This window comes from Abramis brama (genome assembly GCF_963993115.1).
Source record: "Abramis brama genome assembly, chromosome: 2".
In the NCBI taxonomy this organism is placed as follows: Eukaryota; Metazoa; Chordata; class Actinopteri; order Cypriniformes; family Leuciscidae; genus Abramis; species Abramis brama.
Window position 1 is genome coordinate 27,749,221 of NC_139964.1, and position 23,422 is coordinate 27,772,642.

At 37.3% G+C, this 23,422-nt stretch overlaps 1 protein-coding gene across 2 annotated transcripts in view; it reads right to left on the reverse strand.

The window, feature by feature from the left end:
* Positions 1-22,985, reverse strand: part of abca1a (ATP-binding cassette, sub-family A (ABC1), member 1A) — a 44,280-nt gene extending 21,295 nt beyond the window's left edge. For both annotated transcript variants that reach the window (XM_084105733.1, XM_084105732.1), the window contains exons 1-11: positions 22,786-22,985; positions 19,674-19,778; positions 18,938-19,031; positions 17,478-17,619; positions 17,228-17,346; positions 13,005-13,126; positions 10,799-10,990; positions 9,113-9,202; positions 2,507-2,750; positions 2,266-2,405; positions 459-575 (exon numbers count right to left, since the gene is read on the reverse strand). In XM_084105733.1, the coding sequence (XP_083961859.1) occupies positions 459-575; positions 2,266-2,405; positions 2,507-2,750; positions 9,113-9,202; positions 10,799-10,990; positions 13,005-13,126; positions 17,228-17,346; positions 17,478-17,619; positions 18,938-19,031; positions 19,674-19,739 (1,326 nt within the window). In that variant the 5' untranslated portion in view covers positions 19,740-19,778; positions 22,786-22,985. The remainder of the gene's footprint in view (positions 1-458; positions 576-2,265; positions 2,406-2,506; positions 2,751-9,112; positions 9,203-10,798; positions 10,991-13,004; positions 13,127-17,227; positions 17,347-17,477; positions 17,620-18,937; positions 19,032-19,673; positions 19,779-22,785) is intronic.
* Positions 22,986-23,422: the final 437 nt, after the last annotated feature.

Sequence of the window (23,422 nt, forward strand, 5' to 3'; positions counted from 1 at the left end):
TATTATATTGTACTGTTAGATGTATTATGCATTCACTTTATTTATTTTAACCTACATTTGTATTCATTTATTTATTTATGTAATTTTTTTGCACAACCTCGCATGAATATGCATAACCTCGAATGCACATAGAAATGTGACATGAATGGAGTCATGCATTTTGTGCCTATGACAGCAAAACTCCCAACCTAACACACTTTTTCATTCGATTAGGCACAAATAGGTCCTTCAAATACTCCAAGGGTTTGAAGATCTCCACTAATAAGTATGCATCCCGCAGAGCGCCACACGTTGTGTGCCATGTGAGTTCAGTAGGGAGGTTAAACGCAGTACTGCTTACCTCCAAAAGGTGGCAGTGTGAACTTCACAATTTGAGCTACTTTCACAAAATCATGTGCTCAGAGGTGACTAACAGACTAACAGGAACAGTGTCTTTTGCGTGTGTGTGTATGACTCACCCGCACAAGGTCCATTTCCTCACTGTTTTCCATGAAGCTCCAGAGTTTAGGTCTCATCTCTTCCCACATGCCCCCGAGGTCCCTGAGCACTCCGAACTCTTGAAACGTCTTATTGACCTGAGAGAAATAGAGAGACACAGTTAAAACGGGCTCAGACCTAAGGAGTTTTTAATCTTAACCGACTGTGAAATCTGGTTGCATCACGCACATCTGCACCAATTTTCTTCTTTCAAATCTCAAACCTGCACACACTACAAGATTTGAAAATCTTGGCGCATCACACACTACAAGATCATCATGCCAGATTTAGCACCTCACGTGATCGAACAAAATGGATACTGTATCGCGGCAACTTGCTGTAGACATTATATGAGGAGACGTTATAAAGGCAGTCGTGTTGTTGATACATTTCGACCAGCTGTTCCTCAATCTCCATCTCGGACCCATGTTGTTTCGCGGTCGCCATTTCAAAAGTTCGTCACTCCTTGTAGACTTGTCTCTCATTGTTTATTATGGAAGCACTGACGTAATCACAGTCGTAATCATCCCGATTTAAAATCCTAAATATCAAACATGTTTGATATTGTCAGGGCGACCCCGATGTGTCCGCGAGCAGATCGGGAGGTTTAAGATCTGTTGATCTGTAACCGCATCACTTTACCAGTTAATCTGGGCCAAACATCTGAACCGATTGATGCCCTGGACGCGATTTTTCGGGCATAAATCGACCTGAAACTCCTGTAGTCTGAGCCCGGCTTTAGGATGGTCTTCTAGACCCAGGCCTTCCAGACCTTAAGGTACTGCTGGGGATTGCTGGAATATGGATATATATATATTGTATGGATATCATACAAAATATATAAAAAAAATATTGTATATATATACTTCAGATATTTGCTCAAATATGGACATACTATTTCTCATGATATTCAAAATCTTGATCTACAGGTTTCTGCTTGAATACTCGAAATTATTTTTGTGGATGAATATAAATTGTGCTTACATATCCTTCAATGGTATGAAATGAAGTTTATTTGATAATTTTATCAATAATTTAAAAGGTTATTTTAAAATATTGTGCAGTGAAAAGCATCAACAAGTGTCCACAATACAGTACACAATACACAACTTTTTCAGGAAATATATAAATATTTTTGCATTTTGTTATATTTTCATTCATTTAAATAAAGTCAAATTAAAATTTATAAATGTTAGATGAAAAACCTTAAAGAAAATCCTAAATCAAGTTTAAGTAGTAAACTTACTAACAAAACTTACTAACTTACTAGCAAAAAAATAAATATAACAAAACTAAAGCACATAACAAAATTACTAAAACTTAAAATAAAATAAAAATATATATAAAAATGTAATTTAACACATTAATAAATACTATAATAGTATATAATGGGGCTGTCAAATCGATTAATTGCGATTAATCATATCTAACATAAAAGTTTGTAATTCTATAATATATATACTGTATGTTTATATATATATATATATATATATATATATATACACACACACACACACACACATGCATTCACAAATATAAATATATATTTACAAACTGTTAGATGCGATTAATCGCAATTAATCGATTTGACAGCACTAGTATATAAATAATAATAATAAAATAACACTAGTTCTGATGACTAGTGTCATCATGACATGATCTGATGATTAGAATAAATGACTGAAAATAGAAAATAATACAGAATGAGTATATGAGTTCAAACTCACAGAAACCTGGTCAACACTAGTTTAACATACAGTAATAAGCACATGTAACACTGAGCCTGACCTCTTGTATGATCCTCTGGGTGGCAGGAGTGTCGGGGGTGTACAAGATCTTTCCCATGAGCAGCGGCTTCAGAGCTCTCCAAATCATGCGCGATATGGGACTCGACTCCAGGCCCTTCATCACGTTGTTGCAGTAGGGCGCTAATGGAGAGATGACAAGTTTTTTTAAACAATTTAGCAGGGGACATGACATATTTTGCATTCACAAGTGAAGGAAAAGAGAGAATTAGGACTTGGCTCACTGGAGGAGTTGTCGTAAGCGGAAGCCGGCTCGCTGTCGTTGTCATTGCCGTAGCTGCCGAACAAGGCCTTGTAGTTGTTATCCTCGTACCAGTTGAGGGACTTGATCTTCAGGCCTCCGCCCTCCGGGTGCCCGCAGACGATTCGGGACACAGCCTGGTACATGTGGTTTGGGGACTGCGTGCTGTTGCCCGTCAGGTACATGATCTCGTTGCGCATGTCCCGCCAGCTCTTCATACTGATAAACTGGGAAACAATGAGACAAGTTTTATCACTTAAAGGTGCAGTGTGTAATTTTTAGAGGCATCTAGTGGTGAGGTTGTGAATTGCAACCAACAGAAGTTACGGTGGCCGACAGGAAAAGATGTCGTCGTCTGAGACAGCAGAGAGTAGCCAGTTAAGCAACGAGGTTTATTTACAAAGATAAATAAAAAAAATATATATTTACTTAATTATTCAGTAAAACGATATGTTATTGCAAATATTATTGTTACTTGTTCATCATTGTGCCAGTGTTTTATTCGCTGACTTTAGCTAGCTTCTTTGCATGAAGAACAACATTGTGACGAAACGTGTTTGTCCATTTAGGGCTCCTGTAACATGTCGACACATTTCAATGTAAGGGGATCCGCGGTGTATGTAGATAGAAATGGCTCATTCTAAGGTAATAAAAACATAACGGTTCATTATGTAAGGTCTTTATACACCACTGAAAACATAGTTATGTATATTATATTGCATTTCTGTCAAAAGATCCTCCTAAATATTCAACAATGCACCTTTAAGAGAGTCAAAAAAAGTCCTTCATTTTCAGTATAAAATCTATATTTGTATACACCAGGGTTCAAAAGTCTGAAAATCTCTTATTCTCACCAAGGTAGCAGTTATTTGATCAAAAATACTGTGAAAATAGTGTCAAACAATAGACAAACTTTGATGTTTGCTTGAGAGCCTAGCCAGTAATTTTAACAGCTTTAAGTTTGAAGGTTTTCAGTTTGAAGTAGTTTTGAAGCTTGAAGTGGTTCGAAGGCAATACAGTCTATCAGAAAAACAGACTGATGTTATTAATCACATCAAAAACGCACATTTCCTTGATTATCAAGTAAGTGAAGAGCTTGTCGACCGTCACAAAATGTTTGCTTATGCTAAAGAATTGCTTGAAACGGTTTGTCTGATGACGGGAAACCAAATGCAAACATCTAGGCACACCGGATGACATAATAACTGTGTTTATTCAGTTCTTTCAAAGTACGTCATTCACTGTTACAGCTGCTTCAGGAAAGGGTGAAACTAATATTAATTGCTAACACTTGCTGTCCCGTTACATGATCTTGTTCGTCCAGTCCAAACGAATACAACCTCAATGTCTTGTTTTTGAGTCCTGAAGTGTGTAGTCCACGTGCCGGGCTTCATTATATACCTCTATGTGTCACCAGGTGTAATTGTTATGAAGTGTTGTCATCGTCAGCTGAAGGGTGTTATGATGCTGACTAAACCCAAACATAATAATACATGCTTATTTCTTCTGGATGTCTGAATTGCGCAATCGTTATTCTTTATTTTTATTCTGTCATTATTTCCTCACCCATATGTCATATATGTTGTTTTTTAATGTGAAACACAAAAAGAGAAATTTGTGTGAGACTTCCAGTCTACAAAAGCTTTGTGTGAGGAACAAACTAAATGTAAGTTGTTATTCGTTTATAATGTTCTTATTTGCATTCACTTTCAGTGAATAATGACTTATATTTCAGTCTGTTCCACTGGGATATTGTACATGAACCACTTTAATGAAACTTTTATGGTATTTTTGAGTCACTATACAGAGGCTATGGCAGACTGTAAAACAGTTGCATGAATATTTATTAAAAATTCTCATTTTGTTTTCCACAAACATAGCGGTCTAGACAGGTTATTAGCGTATTGAAGCTAAGAAAATAATGACAGTTAAATATGTTTAAGTACTGAGAGAAAAACTGAACAAAAGCGTAAAAATAGAGGATAAATGTAAGTGTTTTTAGGGTCATCAAGTGCTTGGAGAGGAATGCAAGGGAGTATTGTGAAAAGCGTATCTTGCCCGACAAGCTGAACAGAGACGCTGCTGTAACACGCTCACGCATGCCTGCCTGCCTGCCGAGGACGAGGTTACTATCGGTCATCCTCCTGATGAAACCGAAAGACAATTTAAGAGGACAAAAGACCATAATAAACTGCTTTCTGAAATTTCCATCACATTAATGGATGCATGTGGGAAAAATGGGTAATGAGAATGATGGTATGATGCTGATGAGAGTGTTTTCATTCTGAAATAAATGGATGGTTTCACGCAGTGTTACATAAGTGCTTGTTTGAACATTTGCGTAGAAGGGTTGTAGTCAGTCAGGTTTGTAAATGATGAGTTAATATGATTCACAGGGCTGTAAACACCTTTGTCATGTGCAATTCCCAAAATCACCATCATCAACCCATCTGAGAAGTGAACACACAAAGAGCTTTACTGCCGGCTTCATTTACTTATCTTCAGTTTTCCATTTATTACAACAGGGAATGAACTCAGCCAATATGAATCACAAACCTAAGTTCTTTTAGACATCGATATCCGGTAACAGGGTTATTGTCGTTAAAATGAAAACTTAAAGTTGGCATAAAACAGAAGGTCTTTTCTTCCCTTATTGTGTCATATATCCGAGTGAAACGGCTTCTCAAACAAGAACAAATGTAGGCAGGACTTGATCGATTGATCGGATGGTTGTGGTCTGCTATTGGTCGATCTCATGTGAGTGACAGGTTGCTCCGCCCTCACGGCAGTAAAAACCAGTTGTTCTCATTGTCCTTTAGTTTAACTTGAAATACTAAAGAAGCAAAACTAAAACTGAAATCAAATTAATAAAAAATATAGAAAGAAAATAAAAAAATTAGGGATGCACAGACATGAAAATGTTGACCGATACCGATAACTCTTTATTGGCCGATAAATCTACATTTTTATGTAATTTTTGAGAGCCTGATTACAAAAACAAAAGCCTAACCATTAAAATCCATGTCCCAAGCACACAATTATAATGCATACCTGCAAACTCCTCACACTAAAAAAGGTGACAGTGTCACAGGGGGGGGGGGGGGGGGGGGTTTGCAGACTAACTTTTTTTTTATACATGCCATGGGATTAATCAATGCATGCTGATGAATGATGTATAATAATAATAATTAATCTGCATACCCTAGATTTGCACTGATGTAACAAGACTGACAGTGACACAATAAGACCTCATGTTAGCAAAATGTTTTAATCTTTTAACTCTTAAAAAAAAACTATTAAAAAACATGTATGTTCTTTAATGTTTGATTATAATTTTACTGTCTTCACATAGGGATGGGATTTGATAAAATTTTATCAATAATAATGCCACTGACGATTCTGATTATCGATCCAATTCTTTAACGATTCTCTTATCGATTCTTGATAGCACTGTGTGGAAAAATGTTTAAAATGCTTTTTAAAAAAAAGTGGTTTTATTTATTTTAAAGTTTAAGCTTGAGTTAGCAAACTGTACTTTTTATTTAATTTATGTCATAAATAGAACCTTATTGTAAAGTGTTACTGATTAGTTATACACCGATTCAGACGTCTCCTGAGTTCACTGTTGGAAAGATCAGTTGTTTTAACCATTCATTAAAATGAATCGGTTCAAAGGAGTCATTAGTTCGCGAATTGGACGTGTCGTGCGCGTTGTGTGATTATCCCAGCAGTTAGGACATGGACATCCAAGATTTGTGTCAACATAGAAAACATTTCATCACTGTATAGTTTTATTTCGTTTAATTATCATGCAGGTTTGCACTGCACAACATCAGGAAGATCAGGCCTTTCCTAACTGAGCACGCAACACAACTTCTCGTCCAGGCCCTGGTCATTTCTAGGCTTGACTACTGCAATGCTCTTCTGGCCGGTCTTCCTTCAAGTGCAACTAAACCTCTACAGATGATCCAGAATGCTGCAGCTCGTCTTGTCTTCAACGAGCCCAAGAGGGCCCACGTCACTCCTCTGTTCATCTCTCTGCACTGGCTACCTCTCGCTGCTCGCATCAAGTTCAAGGCATTGACGCTTGCTTACCGATCTATCACAGGCTCAGCTCCCTCCTACTTTAACTCATTCCTACGAGTCTACATCCCTACCAGACGCCTACGATCAGTCAACGAGCGACGTCTCGTGGTTCCATCGCAGAGAGCCACAAAATCACTTTCCAGAACATTCTCATTCACAGTTCCATGCTGGTGGAACACTCTCCCCTCCCTCATCCGGAATGCTGAATCCCTGACAACCTTCAAAAAGCATCTGAAAACCCATCTCTTCCGTGAGCACTTAACCACATAAAAAAAAAAAAAAAAAAAAAAAAAAAAAAAAAAAAAAAAAAAAAACCCTCCCCTTTCCCTCTAAAAACCTCACTTATCGGGCTTATGCTACTCTGAATAATGCCTGAACTTTGTATCTTGAGCACTCCTTGCGTAGCTTTGGTTTTTGCCTCTTCATGATGATTCGCTTAATCTAGTCCTGCTTTGTAAGTCGCTTTGGATAAAAGCGTCTGCCAAATGACTAAATGTAATTAAAGTGTTGTTTTATGTCAGCTGAATGTCCGGAACGCTTTTCAGAGAAGATAAGGAAACTTATTTAGCACAATTCACACCCAGCAGTATAATTCAGGGGAAAAAAAATCTCTGAATGCTCCACACGAAACTTTGGTCTTCCGACCTTTTACCACCGTGTCGATTTATTTTGATTAATATGTGCGAGGGAGAGAGAGCAACACAGCGCCTAGTTTGGAGACGGTGAAGTCGTTTACACAGAGAGTGCGCGCGCGCGACCGGCTCTCTCTCACTCTCTCTCCCTGGTCGTTATTTTAGTTAAAACATGCGCCCTGTCACAAACGTAGCCGTTCATCTACATTATTCACCGATCAAATAAGACTTTGGCGGCTTTGGCGGGCGCTAAAACAAGTTCAATGCAGAAAAATTCATGCGTGAGTTTCCATTAGACTCGCACGGTAACTTAGCCAGGCAAATGGCGAGCTCAGCTGTTGTTGACGCTGTGTGTGTGCTTCAAGATTATGACGCAAGTGCTAAGATTCCAATTGGCCAAGAGAAAAAGTGCTAAGATTCCGATTGGCCCAGAGAAATGTAAATTATAAGAATTATCCAATAATGTTGAAAAGCGACAAGTTTGCAGGTATGATAATGTTCTCATTGTAATGTTATGTAGCTTATATGACAGACTAGCGCTGCACATGTTGCAATGAACTGTATTTTACTTTTTTGAAGTAATTCAAATCATATTTCAAGCAATTCAGAACCATCATGGCGAACAGTGTGCATCTGAAGTGTCTCAGCTGAAGGACATAATCCATTATTTATCAACTTTAATATATCCGGCAAAATTTCTTGTCATGATAACATTAAAAATATTTATGATATGTTGTGCATCCCTACAGAAAGCACCCCCTTTTTTTACTGAAAGGATGAGCTCACAGTCTCTTTTCCCACATCATCCAGGGGTCATCTTTTCCCTCTCTTCCGTATGCGACTGTTAGCCATAAAAGAGACCTATTGTCATCTGTCACCTGTAAGCTATCACGAGGTGTCTGAGGAAGCCCTGGAGGCCAGACAGACATGCAAACAAGGCAGGGTAACTGGAGAAATAAAGCATGACCTGAAGTAACCTCTCGCTGCTGGCTTAAGTGAGGGTTACTGGAGTTCAGCTCTTGTGTGAGAACAAAGAGGAACTAATGACGGCCAGCGCAGCGTTGGTGTCAACTCAATTTCAGTTTGAAACGATAAAACTATGACTAACTGGAAAGAGATTGCTTGTAAGACACATTCCCTGTGAACAAACGCCCCGTGTGATGATGTGGAAACAGCAGAGAATGAAAAAACCCCTTCCCTGTTTTGTTCTAAAGACAAGTTAGTTAACATTTGTCGAGCTCTGCACTTTTGCCCAGTGCTGGCAGGAACTGGGAGTCTTGTGATGGACCAAACTACTGCTGCTAACACACTTAACACTCAGGTTTGGTTTCTAAATTCTCGTCACCAAATACATGAGAGCAGAAACACAGAGTTGGCCACGAACAGCTGAAATGTCAAGCGTCAGCTCCTTGGTTTCCAAGGCACAGAGAGGATTGGGATGCTAACCGAACTAGCTATTTATTAACTTTTTGTCCTTTTAAGCAAAAGTCTTGTTATAAACTGATTTAGGGCAAAGCAAAAAGCTTAATGATTATCATTTGTCTCGATGCAAAGCACAATATTTTTGCATGTTGCATTTCCATGACTTGCAGTTTGGAATATTAGACTGGTAATATAATCATAATTGCCATTTAAACATTATTTGATTCCTATTGCTTTACAGCACAATACTTTTAATCGGTACATGTTTTTAATTTGTGCTTTGCGACTAATCCAGATCCACTGGTCTAATGCTTTGCGACTAATCCAGATCCACTGGTCTAATACGGGATAAGATCATTTGGGAAGCTGGGGTGGGAATTAAAGACTTCACTCTGGTGTCTAGTTCGGTCTCCAAAAGTGGGGTGAGGGATATTTCAGAGGGAACGTACCTCGACCGCTAATGCTCCCAAACTCTCCAGCAGGCTGTCTGTTGCTATGGACACATCCTGGATAATCTTTGGGTCGGACTTGACATCTTTCTGCATGACCAAAACATGAGCAAAAAAGACATTATTAGCTCATCAAGGGAATCATATTGTACACATTTTACTATGACAATGATCCCGTGAAATTTATGGTAACAACCCCCCAAAATTTTAAGTTTTAACGATTTAGAGGGTGAACAGCGTTAATATTAAACACCATCATGGTAACTACAATAATGCAATAAACATTAATTTAACAACATAATATCCAGCATGTATACGGCTGATAAGAAAAAAAAACCAAGAAGAAACAAATTTATTTTAAGGTGTCCTTGTTACAGCACAATTATACATTTTAGTACTGAGTAATATTAATTAACAACATGTACTTAGGGTTTGGTTTAGGGTTAAATGCATTAATTAAGTAATTATGCATAATTGTTATTACTATAGCAAGTACATGTAACATGTGTAACAAAGACACTGTAAAATAAAGTGTTACCAAACATATTTATTTCAATGAAAAACAACAATTTTTAACCGTAAATGATAGGATAAGTTACTGTAAACTGTACATTTAAGTAGTATTTTACTGTAAAATTACATGAAATTACACTGTATAGAGTAAGGGAACTTACTCTAAACCAATTAACAGGTTTTTACCGTAGCATAACCACGTTACCGGTTTCACTTTTTTTTTTTACCGTTAAAATTACGATAATTTTTACAGTGGTGGCTGCCAGAAATTCACAGTAAAAAATACTGTGACAATGTTTCTGTTATAACGGAATGCCTGTTTATTTTACAATTTAAACTGTATATTTAGTGATATAATGTTAATATACCAACTACCAAAAATCTGTTTTTACCTTAAAATGCACTTAAAACCATCATAATAATATAGGTGGTGAAATAGAAAGCAACGTGACATTTCTTTGTGTTTTTCGCTGTGGTTTTTACTGTAGCAGTGTATTTTTTTCAGTGTATGTTTACGGAAACAGTAAAATACATGTGAAGACATTTGCATTAAGCATCTTTCATGTTTTAAGCTGTTACTAGGGCTATACTGTCGCGATTTAGAGGAAACATGTCAAAGATCTCATTGTCCCCTTGCTTGCATAACTAAATTGCTGTGCAAAGATAGTAGTGACCTGGCATCTTGAAATCTCATTACTCAAAAACAAAGAAAACATTCAGTCTAAAGCGAACATACACAAAGACATCAATATGTGAATATTCTTGGCTGATGGCCACTGTGGCTCCCTTTTCATGCACAAATATGCTGAAATAATTATTCTGATTAACAAAAACAAATTATGTAAAAGTGGCCATTATGTGACCACAAAGTTGTTCTGTTGAGCTTACAGGCCTGACAAAGTTCACTGGGTCCATATTACAAAAATATACACTTGCCCTAGTTTGTATGTAATTGGTTTATTGAACTGGCGAATTCCTGTGCTTTTATTGTAGTCCAGTAAGCAACTTTTATGTGAAACATATGAGACATAAAAAACTCATTATCAACTCAGCAATCATTAACATTTGAACATTAATCTATTCTCATATTCTAGTTCTTGTAACGTCAATGAATTAACTAAATAAGACTTAGTCCTATGAATATGTTATTACTTAACAATTGTATTTACTTACCCGTATTGGCTTCAGGAAGTCCAAGTTGGACAGGAAGTTGTTCTCTGCGTCATTCAGCCATTCAGCAGATGATTGACAGATGATGTTTTGCGTCAGCTGAGACACGTCCTTGTCGGCAATGGTCACGAAATCCTCCAGAGATGTGGAATTGCACAGGTCTCTAAGATGAACTCCGAACCCTTTAATAAGCACCTGTAGGATCACAAGTAGCAGTTAAAACTGAATAAACAGACTCTGTCAGTAAAACACAGATCCTAAATTACAATCCTTCACCTTGAACAGTTGTTTGAGGATAATATTTTCTACAAGAGTGTAAATGCTCGTATTTGGTCTTGAAGTGGAAGTGCGCAACCAAGAAGATGCCATATGAATATGAATACATAGCATGAATGAAAGTGTATTTTTAAGTAGAACTGAAGATGCTTCATGTCTCCATTTTGGTGTTACAGAATGAACTGATGAAGCTCAAACTAGTAACCAGGCAAATCCCTATAGCTCAACCAATGGCGTGAATTTGAGGCGGGACTACCTGTTTCTTTGACCAATGGCAGATGGGGAAAACTGTGTTTGGGAAATCTGTTTAAAAAAAGATTGTTTGCCATCTTGTCTAGTTCAGCTCTATGGTCATGAAGAGATCTGGTATTCAAACAGTGCAAATGATTGTAAGAAACAACATTCTTTGATCACACAAGCTCTTTCTTTTTGTGAAAGAGGCAAAGGACAGCCTTGTTCTTTTCTTTTCTGTAAGATCGTGAGTCGTGACTTCCCGTCAGCTCTCTCACTCTCTCAGAGCCTCAATAATTCGATAAGGAGAAGATGACTAAAGGCTAATTTGGGAAGCTCTCAAGGTATGACCTCAGACAGCTATCTCAGTTTCTTATATGCATGTACTGATGTGTTTGAAATAAGTTTCTTATGCTGATGTTTCTTATGCACACCAAGGCTGTATTTATTTGATCAAAAATGCATTAAAACAGTACTATTTGAATATATTGAAAAAAGTAATTTATTCCTGTGATCAAAGCTGAATTTTCAGCATCATTACTCCAGCCTTCAGTGTCACATGATCCTTCAGAAATCACTCTAATATGATGATTTGATGCTCAAGTGGAAATGTATTTTATTTATTATTTCTGAAAGCTCAAAAGAACAGCATTTATTTGAAATAGAAACCTTTTTTAACATTATGTCTTTACTTCTAATCAATTTAATACATTATAGCTGAATAAAAGTATTTTTTTTTTCTTTCAAAACCTGGTCCCATAAACTATTTCACTTAAACACACTTAAAAAATGCATGAATATTATTTATGTGAAATCATGTGGTGCATATACTATATATATATATTATAAGTATTATAAGTAATATTTATTACTAGTAGTATTTAAAGAACGATAGCACAAATAAGCTAAAGCTAAATAAGCTTTTAGTTTGTTTTAAATTATATAGAAAACATATTTGATGTTCATTATGAAGATCAGAAGTATTTCAACACTTTTTGGTTGTTAAATGTTAGTGGAATGTTTTGAATGCAATGAATTTTATACAGTTTAAATGCAGCTCCAAATGTCTTTTTGGGGCCATTGTTTTAAAGAATCCATAAACAATTAATCTACTTTTTTGATGTATGATAGGTGTAGAATGAAACGCTGGGAATATTTTAAGAAAGCGGAGGTACAGTGTTGTCAAAGTGGCCTCTATCTTGCAGCACATCTGTCAGAGGTGCTGAGAATAGCTCGTCCTGTCTCAGTTTTCCAGGAATTGCTCTCTGGCCGTAGCTCTGCAGGGCAACAGTCATGTGACTCCACCCCTTCTCACCCCCCCACCACCCCCCAAACGCACGTGCACGGCTCTCTCAGTACAGCTGTGAGAAGGAAATCCATTATGAGTAACATCTGCCCGATCGAGTCCTGTCCCAATACACCAAGGTCATCCGCATGGGAGAGCGTATGAACGCATGTACGGGGCTTTGAAAAGCACATCGCATCATATCTGTACGAGCCAGCATACGTGTTACGTAATGGTCTCAGGATACATGCCATATAATGACTATGCAAGATGGAGTGTAAAATATGTTAAGCGTTGTTTAAATGCGTGAAGGTAACTAAAGACAACACCAGGAGGACAAACTAAAAAAAGTACTTGATGTCTGTTGATTCGATACTCTTTTTAAAGCGGCTCATGAATGTTGCCGAGTTCATTTACCTTCTCCAAGTTGACGTTAGCCTCCACTATCTGTCTCACAGCATGCTTGGGCAGGGTAGCATTTTTCTCGAGAAACTCAGACAACGTTTCATTATCATGGAGGAAGTCCTTCAGTTTGAAACCTAGGAGAAAAAGGAAACCCTTTGAGACTAAAAATATGAAAAAGTAGATACCACATAAAATGAATGCAATCAAATACAAAATTAAGCAAAATACTTTGAAATATATATTAGTCAGCATGATATATAAATATACTAAGCTTATATATAATTTATATACTTGAGTTTGATAACGTCATATCTCAATCATGATGACTAACACTGGTTAATTGCTGTTTTTAATTAACCAGTGATTCACAATTGCACTATGAATATTATCATTTCCAACAAAGGGTGTCATTCAGAACATTGTGTTAAGTATGACTCTACTGCACTTCCTAACTCAATGATAAAGCGAGTGAGGTAATGCCATTGCGTTACAGTCACGAGAGAATCGTCCATTTAGCTTTCAACTCCGAGTTCATCATGCAAGATGTCCACAGTAAAGGACAGAGGGAAAACAAAAGGCAGAAAGTGACTAGAGCAGTGTTCTCCACAGAGCTCATTGTGCTGCGTGTCAGAACATTCCCGAATGTTCATCTTCAGTATGAACTGGTTTGAGTCAGTCTCTCTCCTCTGGGGTTACAACATGTCATTCTTTCCCTAGTCAGATCTCTGAAATCACCATGAGCACTTTTCACATTTTCTTATTGCTGCTTTACTATTCTGGAAGGTTCTTGGGAAATGAGCTGTAAACGTTTCAGGGGGTGCAAAATTTATGCAGAAATGCTTTTTAATGTGAAGAGCATTAAACCTTTTATCCGTTTCATATCAGCATCAAACTTTGTTTCTACTTTACAAGGACAAGTAAAAGCAGCCACAAAAGTGATAATTACTGACATAGAGTAAAAGTATAAAACAAAATATAGCTCAGATTATTTGGGATGTGGCAAAAGCTGAGAATCAGTTTTGAAACTCATTTGCTGAATAAAAATTGATGTGTGATTTACTTTGAAATTTTCACAAAGAAATTGCTAGTAAATTTCAGATATAATCACAAAGAAACGACCACTGAATTAAACATGACATATTTAAGAAGAAAGGCTGAAACTATTTAATCTTTGTTTTAGGGTGTTCACACTTCGGTTCGCTTGGTTCGTTTGGTCCGGACTAAAAAAAAAAACCATTTAGCCCTGGTCAGCTTAGCGTTCACATTGGCATTTTAACACCGAATCTAAAGATACTGAACCTAAAGGCATAGGGATACGTTCACAACCTGATTGATCGGCTTTTATGACGTATATTCCGTGACAGAACTTACCAAACATCCAAAACAATGCTGTGTTCTGGGATAAATGCACTCACTGTATGTGCATAGCTTGACCAGCTGAGAACTCTTGAAGAGCTTATTAATGTGTAAAGGACTCAAAACAGCATCAGGAATCCCTCCGTCTCACACACACACACACACACACACAGATCTGCGTGGTATTACTCATCTAGAAGAAACAACTGCCATATCAAAGAGATCTAATTTGCAATTTTTTCTTTGCTATAGCATCACCTCAAACAGTTTAACCCTCCTTTACAAAACCTCAGAGCAGTTTTAACCAGATGGGATGAGGTACCATACCTCACTCTTCCCCAGCGAAATGTCCTAGAACCTCAAAAAGAGCACACTTATGAAACATGAGTGTCTCTGTGGCATAAAATGATCATCTTAAACCACTGACTCTTGAGGCTTGCCAATCCACGGTGGGCAAAGCAAGCATCCTATTCCTCAAGCCCCAGATGCAAACAGCAGCCCCTCCGGGAACATTAATTAAATGCTGTCAACTGTGAGTATCAACTCCCACAAGCCTCTCTCATCAACCGTTACAGTGAGTTATCAGTCTAAGTATCACTTCTGCAAGTGTCCATCGAAACACCTCGAAAAATAGGAAAAAAATCCCATAGGATCGGAACAGAACATAATACTTGTACAGAGCAACAAAGCAACCACCTAAAACACCCTTGCAACCGCATAGCAACCACATAGCAAAACACTTTTGCAACCACATAGGACTTAAAGGTGCAGTAAGCAATTTATGAGAATCAATCATTGTTGTCTTGCCTGATCATAACCCTTCGTTTTCCCATGATATTCCTCTGAGGTTTTTTCTTTTGTAATGTCTCTCAGCCATTTCTCTATCTACAGTCTCTCTTCAAATCTCCCCCTTGCTCATTTTCTCTCCTTCCCCACCATGAGTTGATATGCCCCTACTGCTGATTGGCTCAATCTCTCTCATCCCCCATGATGAGTGGACACACCCCCTTACTGCTGATTGGCTCACTCTCTCCTTCTCCATCATGAGTGGACACGCCCCCTACTGCTGATTTGCTCTCTCTCCCCATCCCCATCATGAGTGGACATGCCCCCTACTGCTGATTGGCTACAAGTGTGTTGTGGCGCTTGGTCCGATCCACTTACAACAGCGTTTCTCAAAAATTGCTTACTGCACCTTTAATGCTATTATGAACATCACTATCTTTTAGGGGCTGACACCTGGCCACTTCATGCGTTTTCTGTGATCGGATACCTATCCAGGTATAATAAAGACCAGGTGTAAATGCCCTCCGAAACGCATTCGAGGTGGATTTAAATCCGATCACTCAAAACACATCAGGAGGTGGTCTGGGCCGCATTCCAGACGAAACTAGACAAGTGTAAATGCATCTGATTGTTGAAACCACATGTAAATTTTACTCCTCCCAACAATGCTAAAAAATAAAGTGTGAGAGCGTGTTATAGGCTATATGTCATGTTATAGCCAGATATGACGGCGCTACTGCAGAACGCATCACCGCAGATGAGCATCTATTCATCAAGCCAACGTGCAAACTATCTCAAATCAAAGTGAAAGTAAGTCGCAGACGCTTAACGCACAATCATCTTAATTAAAAGTAAAGAAACGAAATTATCTTAGTGTTGTTGCCGTACTCTCCTATTGCGGAGATAGTTGCGGAGTACTCTCCTTTGATTTGAAATTAGCTAATGATCAATAAATTGCAGCTCATATCTGTTGCTTTCGGTGACGTGAACTCCATTAAATCTGCATATAGCACGGGAATCGAAGATCGTATTTATATCTGTTTTGCGAAAACACATTTATGTGACCAGGTGTAAATGGAATCTTTTCGATAAATCAGATAGCTATCTGATCAGTAAAAAGGCATGAAGTGACCAGGTGTAAACAGACCCTTAAGCAAGAGAAAAAAACAAACAGATTGTGACCCCGTTTTAACACTTCAATAATCAAACATATCTAAAACAGAACATGTTTCTTATTTGAAGAGCTATGTAAAGGTTCAACCCTGAACCTAAATTGAGGAGTCGCACCTAAGCCGGATGTGTGACAGGAAACAGACACATGAATCCCTCTGGTGTTTCCATTTCATTGGGTACACCGATGTTCAACTTCACCGCACACTGGCTCAGTTAGTTATCAACCAATACTGAGGCATATATAAGAGTAAATAATGCTAAAATGTGGCAGAGTGACTTTAGAAACTGTGAAACTTGATACCAAGAGAGGAATTGACACAGATCTTTCGCAACAGACTTACAAAACATTAACTCAACAGTAGTGAAGGAAACCCTAAAGATTCTGAATCTGATTCCATTTATCGATTCTGATAATGATTCCATTCTTTTACTACAATACTTAGTACTAACAACAAACTGAACCAATAACAACATACGCTAGTGTTCGAAAGTTTGGGGTCAGTACAATTTTTTTAAAGAAACGAATACTTTGTTCAGCAAGGACACATTATATTGATCCAAAGTGACAGTAAAGACTTTCAAATGTATCAGGTTTACACAAAAATATGAAATAGCTCAACTGCTTAAAACATTGATAATAATAAGTTTCAAATCATCATATTGGAATGATTTCTGAAGGATCATGTGACACTGAAGACTGGAGTAACGATGCTGAAAAAAATTCAGCTTTGATCACAGGGATAAATTACATTTTACAGTAATACTTTTTTTTTTTTTTTTTACTGCATTTCTGATCAAATAAACGCAGCCTTGATGAGCACCGACCCCAAACTTTTGAATGATAGTGTACTTATTTTAAAGTACAACATTTAAATTACTACAAAACCAAATGTTGTGAAAGAAGCACAAAGGTGCCAGACCTTCAGTGTTCCTCTGCAGTTTTCTCAAGGCCCGGACTAGTCCTTTGAAACCTTCGAAGCTCTTGTCTTGTTGGCTGTAGAGGAGAATTTTCTTGGCATCGATGAACAGTCGGGAGATGCTGTAAATGATGACAGTGACACTCACATGATTAAAAACTTGTTGTAAAGTGTGTGTGTGTGTTTTTTTTTTTTAATAGTACATAAAAAGTACTGTAAAATCCAATGCAGGCCCAAATCTTGATTCACTTACATGGAGTCATTGAAGTTTCCCACCACTCCGGGCGTCTCTCCAGGGGTAGGGTAGCGAAAACAAGGGTTGTTGGCATTGCAGATGATGCCCTGCACCCATGGTAAAGTCCCCGCAGAGGGCATGGCCTTATTGGGAAAGTGGCCTGGAATAATAGGACAAAGCAATCAGATTTACAACAAATGAAATGCCCTTTGCAACCATATTTCTGTAACCTGAAGTGTTTAATGGAATAAAATGTAGTTTACTTCATTTGGAGTAACGTGCACAGACTAATCATGCACAATGAGATCACAAATGTGCGATAATATTTCAATCATGACAACTCTTGGAATAGTTTTAGCATGTTATTGATGATATGTTGATGTATTTGGTCTTGGCGAACTAGATCTGCTACGCTGCTGCTGTTGATTATTGCAAGTATGGACTTGCTACTGCATAAATAGACAGATACCAATATATCCCATAGCAAATCTAGGCAGGTGGAGCTGGGGAGGTGGAGGGTTTCAGAGTAACTCTGATTACGCACTGTATGGCTTACAGCAAACACTGAACCAGACTATAAAAATTATTGAGCAAGCAATCTCATTGGCTGCAGGATCAGCAGAGGCCAATCAGCTTGTGCCATGCGGTAATGATGTGATTGCTTGCAGACTGCATGTAAAGGACCAATCAGGCTGTGCCATCTAGAGTTTCATGACTGAACTAGATATGTCATGTTAACTTTAAAGGATTTTTTTTGGATATCATCAAGATGGCTTTAAACTGATTCCTTTCAAAAGTAGTGTTATGTTAGTTCTATAAAGAGTTCATTGGATGAAAAGGTTATGTATTTTACACTATCTATGCATATGGACAAGATTACACTTTGCACTTCATAACATAATTCCAGGAAACATCCCTGCAGAAATTATTTCCCTTTTGTTTGAAAGGTCTGTTTTCTATCTAACTAACTAACTCAAAAAAGGCTAACATTTAGTTATTTTAGCTCAAAGTACAGGGACTGACACTGCAAGAAAACTGTGTTTTGGAGATCTTGTGATCATGTGTTCTTGGAGCTGTTTTTCTGTCCTTGACCTCCCATGGGAACAGTGTGATTTCCAAAGAGGAGCAAATATTGACACATGAATGAAGTAAGACACAGTGACACGGGACATTAAATAAAATATATTTAGGATCATTTTAAATTGACAGTGCAAACCTTCTGCATTTTAAAGTAGTTATTGCAAAGAGGCTTTAGAACAATATAATGAAAGTGAAATAAGATTCACAGTTGGTTTTTATCTTCTTTGCAATTTAGTTTATTTAAACTAGATTCATATAGTTTGCTGTATTGGGCAAGAAAAACACTTTCTAACCTAAGCTCAAATCTCATTCGATCCATTTGCATTCATTCTGTGATTGTAAAATCATTTTCGAAGCAAAATAAATGTTTGTTTGTTGGCCCATCTTAGGCCACTTACATTCATGTTGCTCGTAGGGAGGATAATACATTCTGACAGATATCAAGATGAAAAAGATGAAGAGCGGCCATATTATCTCAATCAGAAGCTGAATCTGGAAAAGAAAGGACACAAAAGTGTGATATTTACTCATTTGTTCAAACTTTACATCCTGGATTGCTTTGGTTCCTCCCTAATGAACTTTACACAACTTCTTCTCTGCTGTTCACAGATCCTGAATAAACTATTCTAGCGAAGTCAGGAAAATCCTGTTTATCATGATGGTTGTTGGGCTTCCTGCTGACAAGGCATCTGAACCTCCTGTTCGTACATTCAGTGCCAAGTGCATGTATGTGCTGTCGTGTCCGTACCAACATCATGATCATTTAATCAGTTTTTGAGGTACATTCTCTTTCTGGACTTCTTTAAGGAAAAGTTGATTACTAAGTACATAAATAACAACTACTTCACAGTTTCTTCAACAGAAACTTTAAAAATGCTACACAATAAAGTGTTTATAAACAAATTATCTTTTTATTTATGTATTTATTCAATCCTTTCAATATGGGGGTTGGTGACCTCCAGAACCTCACAGATGTCACCATACAGAAAAATGGTGAGCCTAGGGACTCCATATGCTACAAAAGGCATTCGTTTTGCTGCATATGAAATGCATTTTGATTGTTGCATTCATTGGTACTTTTGATAACTGATTGATTAAAGCGTTAAAATCTCAACGCATTTGGTATGAACTTACAGTCTGTCTCCGTCGGAAAGTGAAGTTCTTCCACAACAGTAAGCCCAACTGAGTGGAGAATGCCATCTTGCCACGGCTCCACACTGTCCGCGCCGCCTCTGGCAACTGTCAAGAAAAGAGGTGTAAAGATAATGATGCAAAGCTCAATTCGTTCAACTGTGGTCATCTATCTGTGGAACGCTCAAATACAGGTCAAGTATCTCATGACAGCTTTATCTAAGGTGGACTTTATAATATGTGTGCTGTGATATCATCACTACCAACTAAGAGTTGCATTAAAAAGTAAACATAGACATTAGGACGAGTAAACATTCAACAGATTGTGAGAATTTACTGACAAAATGCATTCATTCATAATCAGCGATTAAAGTCACCATGAAATCACAATTGACAATTCTTGTTTTTTGTTTTTTTATGGAAATATCACAGTGTTTATTATAAATTATCTATTTGTGGACACTATTGATTTTAATTCATGTGACTCATAATCTTTAAACAAAATTACTTTCCTCTCCGTCATGTAGCAACTTCTCTGATGATGTGTTTACTGGCGTGAGGGCAAAGCAACCTGTCACTCACATGAGACCAACCAATAGCAAACCACAACCATCCAATCAATTCCCAATGGACAAAATCGAGGGTGACCTTGCTCTGTTGCAGGACAGTAGATGTAATTTTGCGGGACAATGCAGGACATGGTGTAGAGAGATAAATTTACTACTATTGTACTATGTAAATATTGATATAAATTAGTTTGAAAGTCTGTTTGCCATCACGTTGGATGATAACGTTTTAAATCGTCAATAAGCTTGGTTAATTGTGACAGACTCTTTGACTGGCATTCAATTTGCTTTGAGTGATACAATGTAATTTATGGGACCTATTTTGTCTACTAAATATAATGAACTGAATAACAGACTAGAAGGTAAAAAAAAATCACATTTTATATTAAAATAAATGTCCTTAAGTAGTAACTAGGCCTAGTTTACTTGCAAACAATAAATGTTACCGGATTCAGTGCATCTCGAACTTGTATTTTTGTGTTGTTGCTGGATCTGGCAGGTTTAATAAGGATGTTATCTAGTACGTGTCTAGAAGAAGATGATTTCTACACTGGTTAATTTGTTCCGTCCACACAGTCGCCATCAGTGGGAAAAAATCCTTTTCTATGAATGCATTGGTTGGTTATTTCCCCAGTCTAGCTACAACACGATGGATTTTTATCGCAAATGGATTTTTAAACGCCAATCGCATTGTTTAGCACTATATTATTTTGAAATGCGCGACATTGCTTACGTTTCGCGGGATGCGGGACAAAGCACCCTAGTTCTGCCCTACATTTTATCTTGTTTGAGAAGCCATTTCACTCAGATAGGGAAGAAAAGACTATCACAACTTCCATTTCATGCCTACTTTAAGTTAGTAAGGTAAAATAATATTTCAAACTCAATGTTTTGGCATTGACATACAGTAGCTTATCTTCAAGTCATTCATCTTATCTGTTCTTTTCACTTTCATTTGTTATCAGAAAACTTCAAGCAGTGAGAGGAAACAGAACAGTGCCAGTGTGTGGGTTGGTACGTTTCATAATGAACTAAATCATAAATCACGATGTCCTGCTGGTGTTTTGATTAAACTGTCTAGTAATGCATTTTTAATATAAATTAAAAGGTTATCATTTCTGAGAAAATGTATGAGTCAAGGCTAACTTAGAGTGAATGGCATGACGTGTCATTTTTTTCCCCCTTTGGATCTATTAAGTTATTCAGAAATGCTAAAATACTACTGCTACTACTAATAATATTGTACATTCTGATTTAGAAGTATTTTTGATATGTATACATTTGATTAATTTTTAAAACAATCCAAGACAGTGTGGCACTGGCATAACCAGCATACAAGAAGCCATTTTGTTGCATTTGGTAAGAAACCCATAAAACATGCATTTCAAAAAAAGGATGAAAGCAACTTGAGTATACATTTCTTCTACATTCCTATTCATTTTCTCCTTGTATCATTACCTATATTTGCCGTTGTCTCTGTCTAAAGACCTGTATCATTCATTGGTAGCCTATGTGTTAAATCTTTAATTTCTGTACTGTTTGTGCAGATATGGATCTGTCTGAGGTAATGTGTGATTCTTATGCTTGTGTTTTTCATACATAACATCATAAAGAGCGTCCCTAGTGGACGCGTTCATTTTCTGATTTTTCTCCTTGTTTACCATTTTCTTCATCAATCGCTTCTCTCGCCTCGGAGCTGCTAAGCCTACCAATTCTTACACATACACACCAAATATCATTTGTTTTAGGCTCAGTTTGAACTTAAAGCAAGATAAATCAATCCTGTACATCACGACAGATTTAAAATATGTCCAAGAAAGATGATGTAAGAGCAACATTTGTTTATACAATTATTACTTATGTGGAGCAAAATACGAAAATACACCGAACTATAGACCTTTTACTGCTGTTTTTACCACCAAATACGTTTACAATCATGATGTTTTAAAGATGCAGAAGAGTTGAAGATCTCTTTTCATTGTTCCGCAGAGGAGAGGTTACTCTCGGTCATTTCGCGCAGACTCGGTTATACAAACAGATGCTGAAGCGACTGAGCACTTACAGTCTTCTTTGTTCAACTGTCTTTTCAAGTTGTCATTCCTTCAATAGCTTACGAGTGAAAATTGTAGTCAATCATACTGAACTTTTCAACATTAATAGCTGCCACGAAGCTTTTGATACATCACAACTCATCAAGTGTTTTGTTTATGACAAAAGACACGACCGTGCAAGCGTTGACGAAAAACAACAACAGCGTTTCTGATTAAAGAAGTAGCAGGTTAAAATATTAATATGTTTACGTGTCACGATAAGTAAACGATAAAACATGACAGATGAAATCAGTTTTCAGCATAACTGCCACGAAGCTTTCAATGCATCACAACTCGCCAAATGTTTACGATAAAACGCACGTCATTTGAGGGGAAGCAACAACAGACTGAATTAGTAGCTAAGTTTAAGCAAAAATGTGCATCTATGAATTAGTGAAAAAATATAAGTTAACACGAGATCACTGCTCAAAAAATAATAAAACTCAACATTCTACTCACCGTTTTTTCTTGCTCCGAAATGATTATTCCTTATTTCATATAGCCCTAAACTGTAAATCCTTTAAGTCGAGAAGAGAAACAGCTGTTTTAACGCACTCACAGCGATATTGTACTGGTGGTGTTTTGTTCTCTATGGACGGACTTTTTTCCTCTCCTCCATCCTTTTATAGCGAGAGCGATGCGCGAGGTTACTGTCGGTCATGAAAGCTCGAGCCTCCATATATGGAACGCACGTGCGGACCCAAAACAGCTCTTAAAAGGGCAACGTGGATTTGCGCAAAATACGTTTTTTTACTTTATTTTATGCATCTTACGTTACGCGCTGTGTAAGTCTATACAAAAAAATATTATTAATTTAATATTAATTATATTATCTGTCTGAAATAGGGATTGCACAGTGTTAGTACTGGCTTAACTGATTAACCGTAATCTGACATCCCTTCTGAAAGAAAAAACTTTAGATGGTTTGCTGGTTTAAGTTGGTCTCACATTCTGGCCAAGTTTGTGTTCAGCATGTTCAATTGATTGCAAACTTGATTTGACTGGTGTAAGTTTTTTTTTTTTCCCCAGCAGGGATAACAAACCAAATCTAAAATATTAAATATAAAAAGTTTTTTTTTTTTTCTTTCCTGCACAC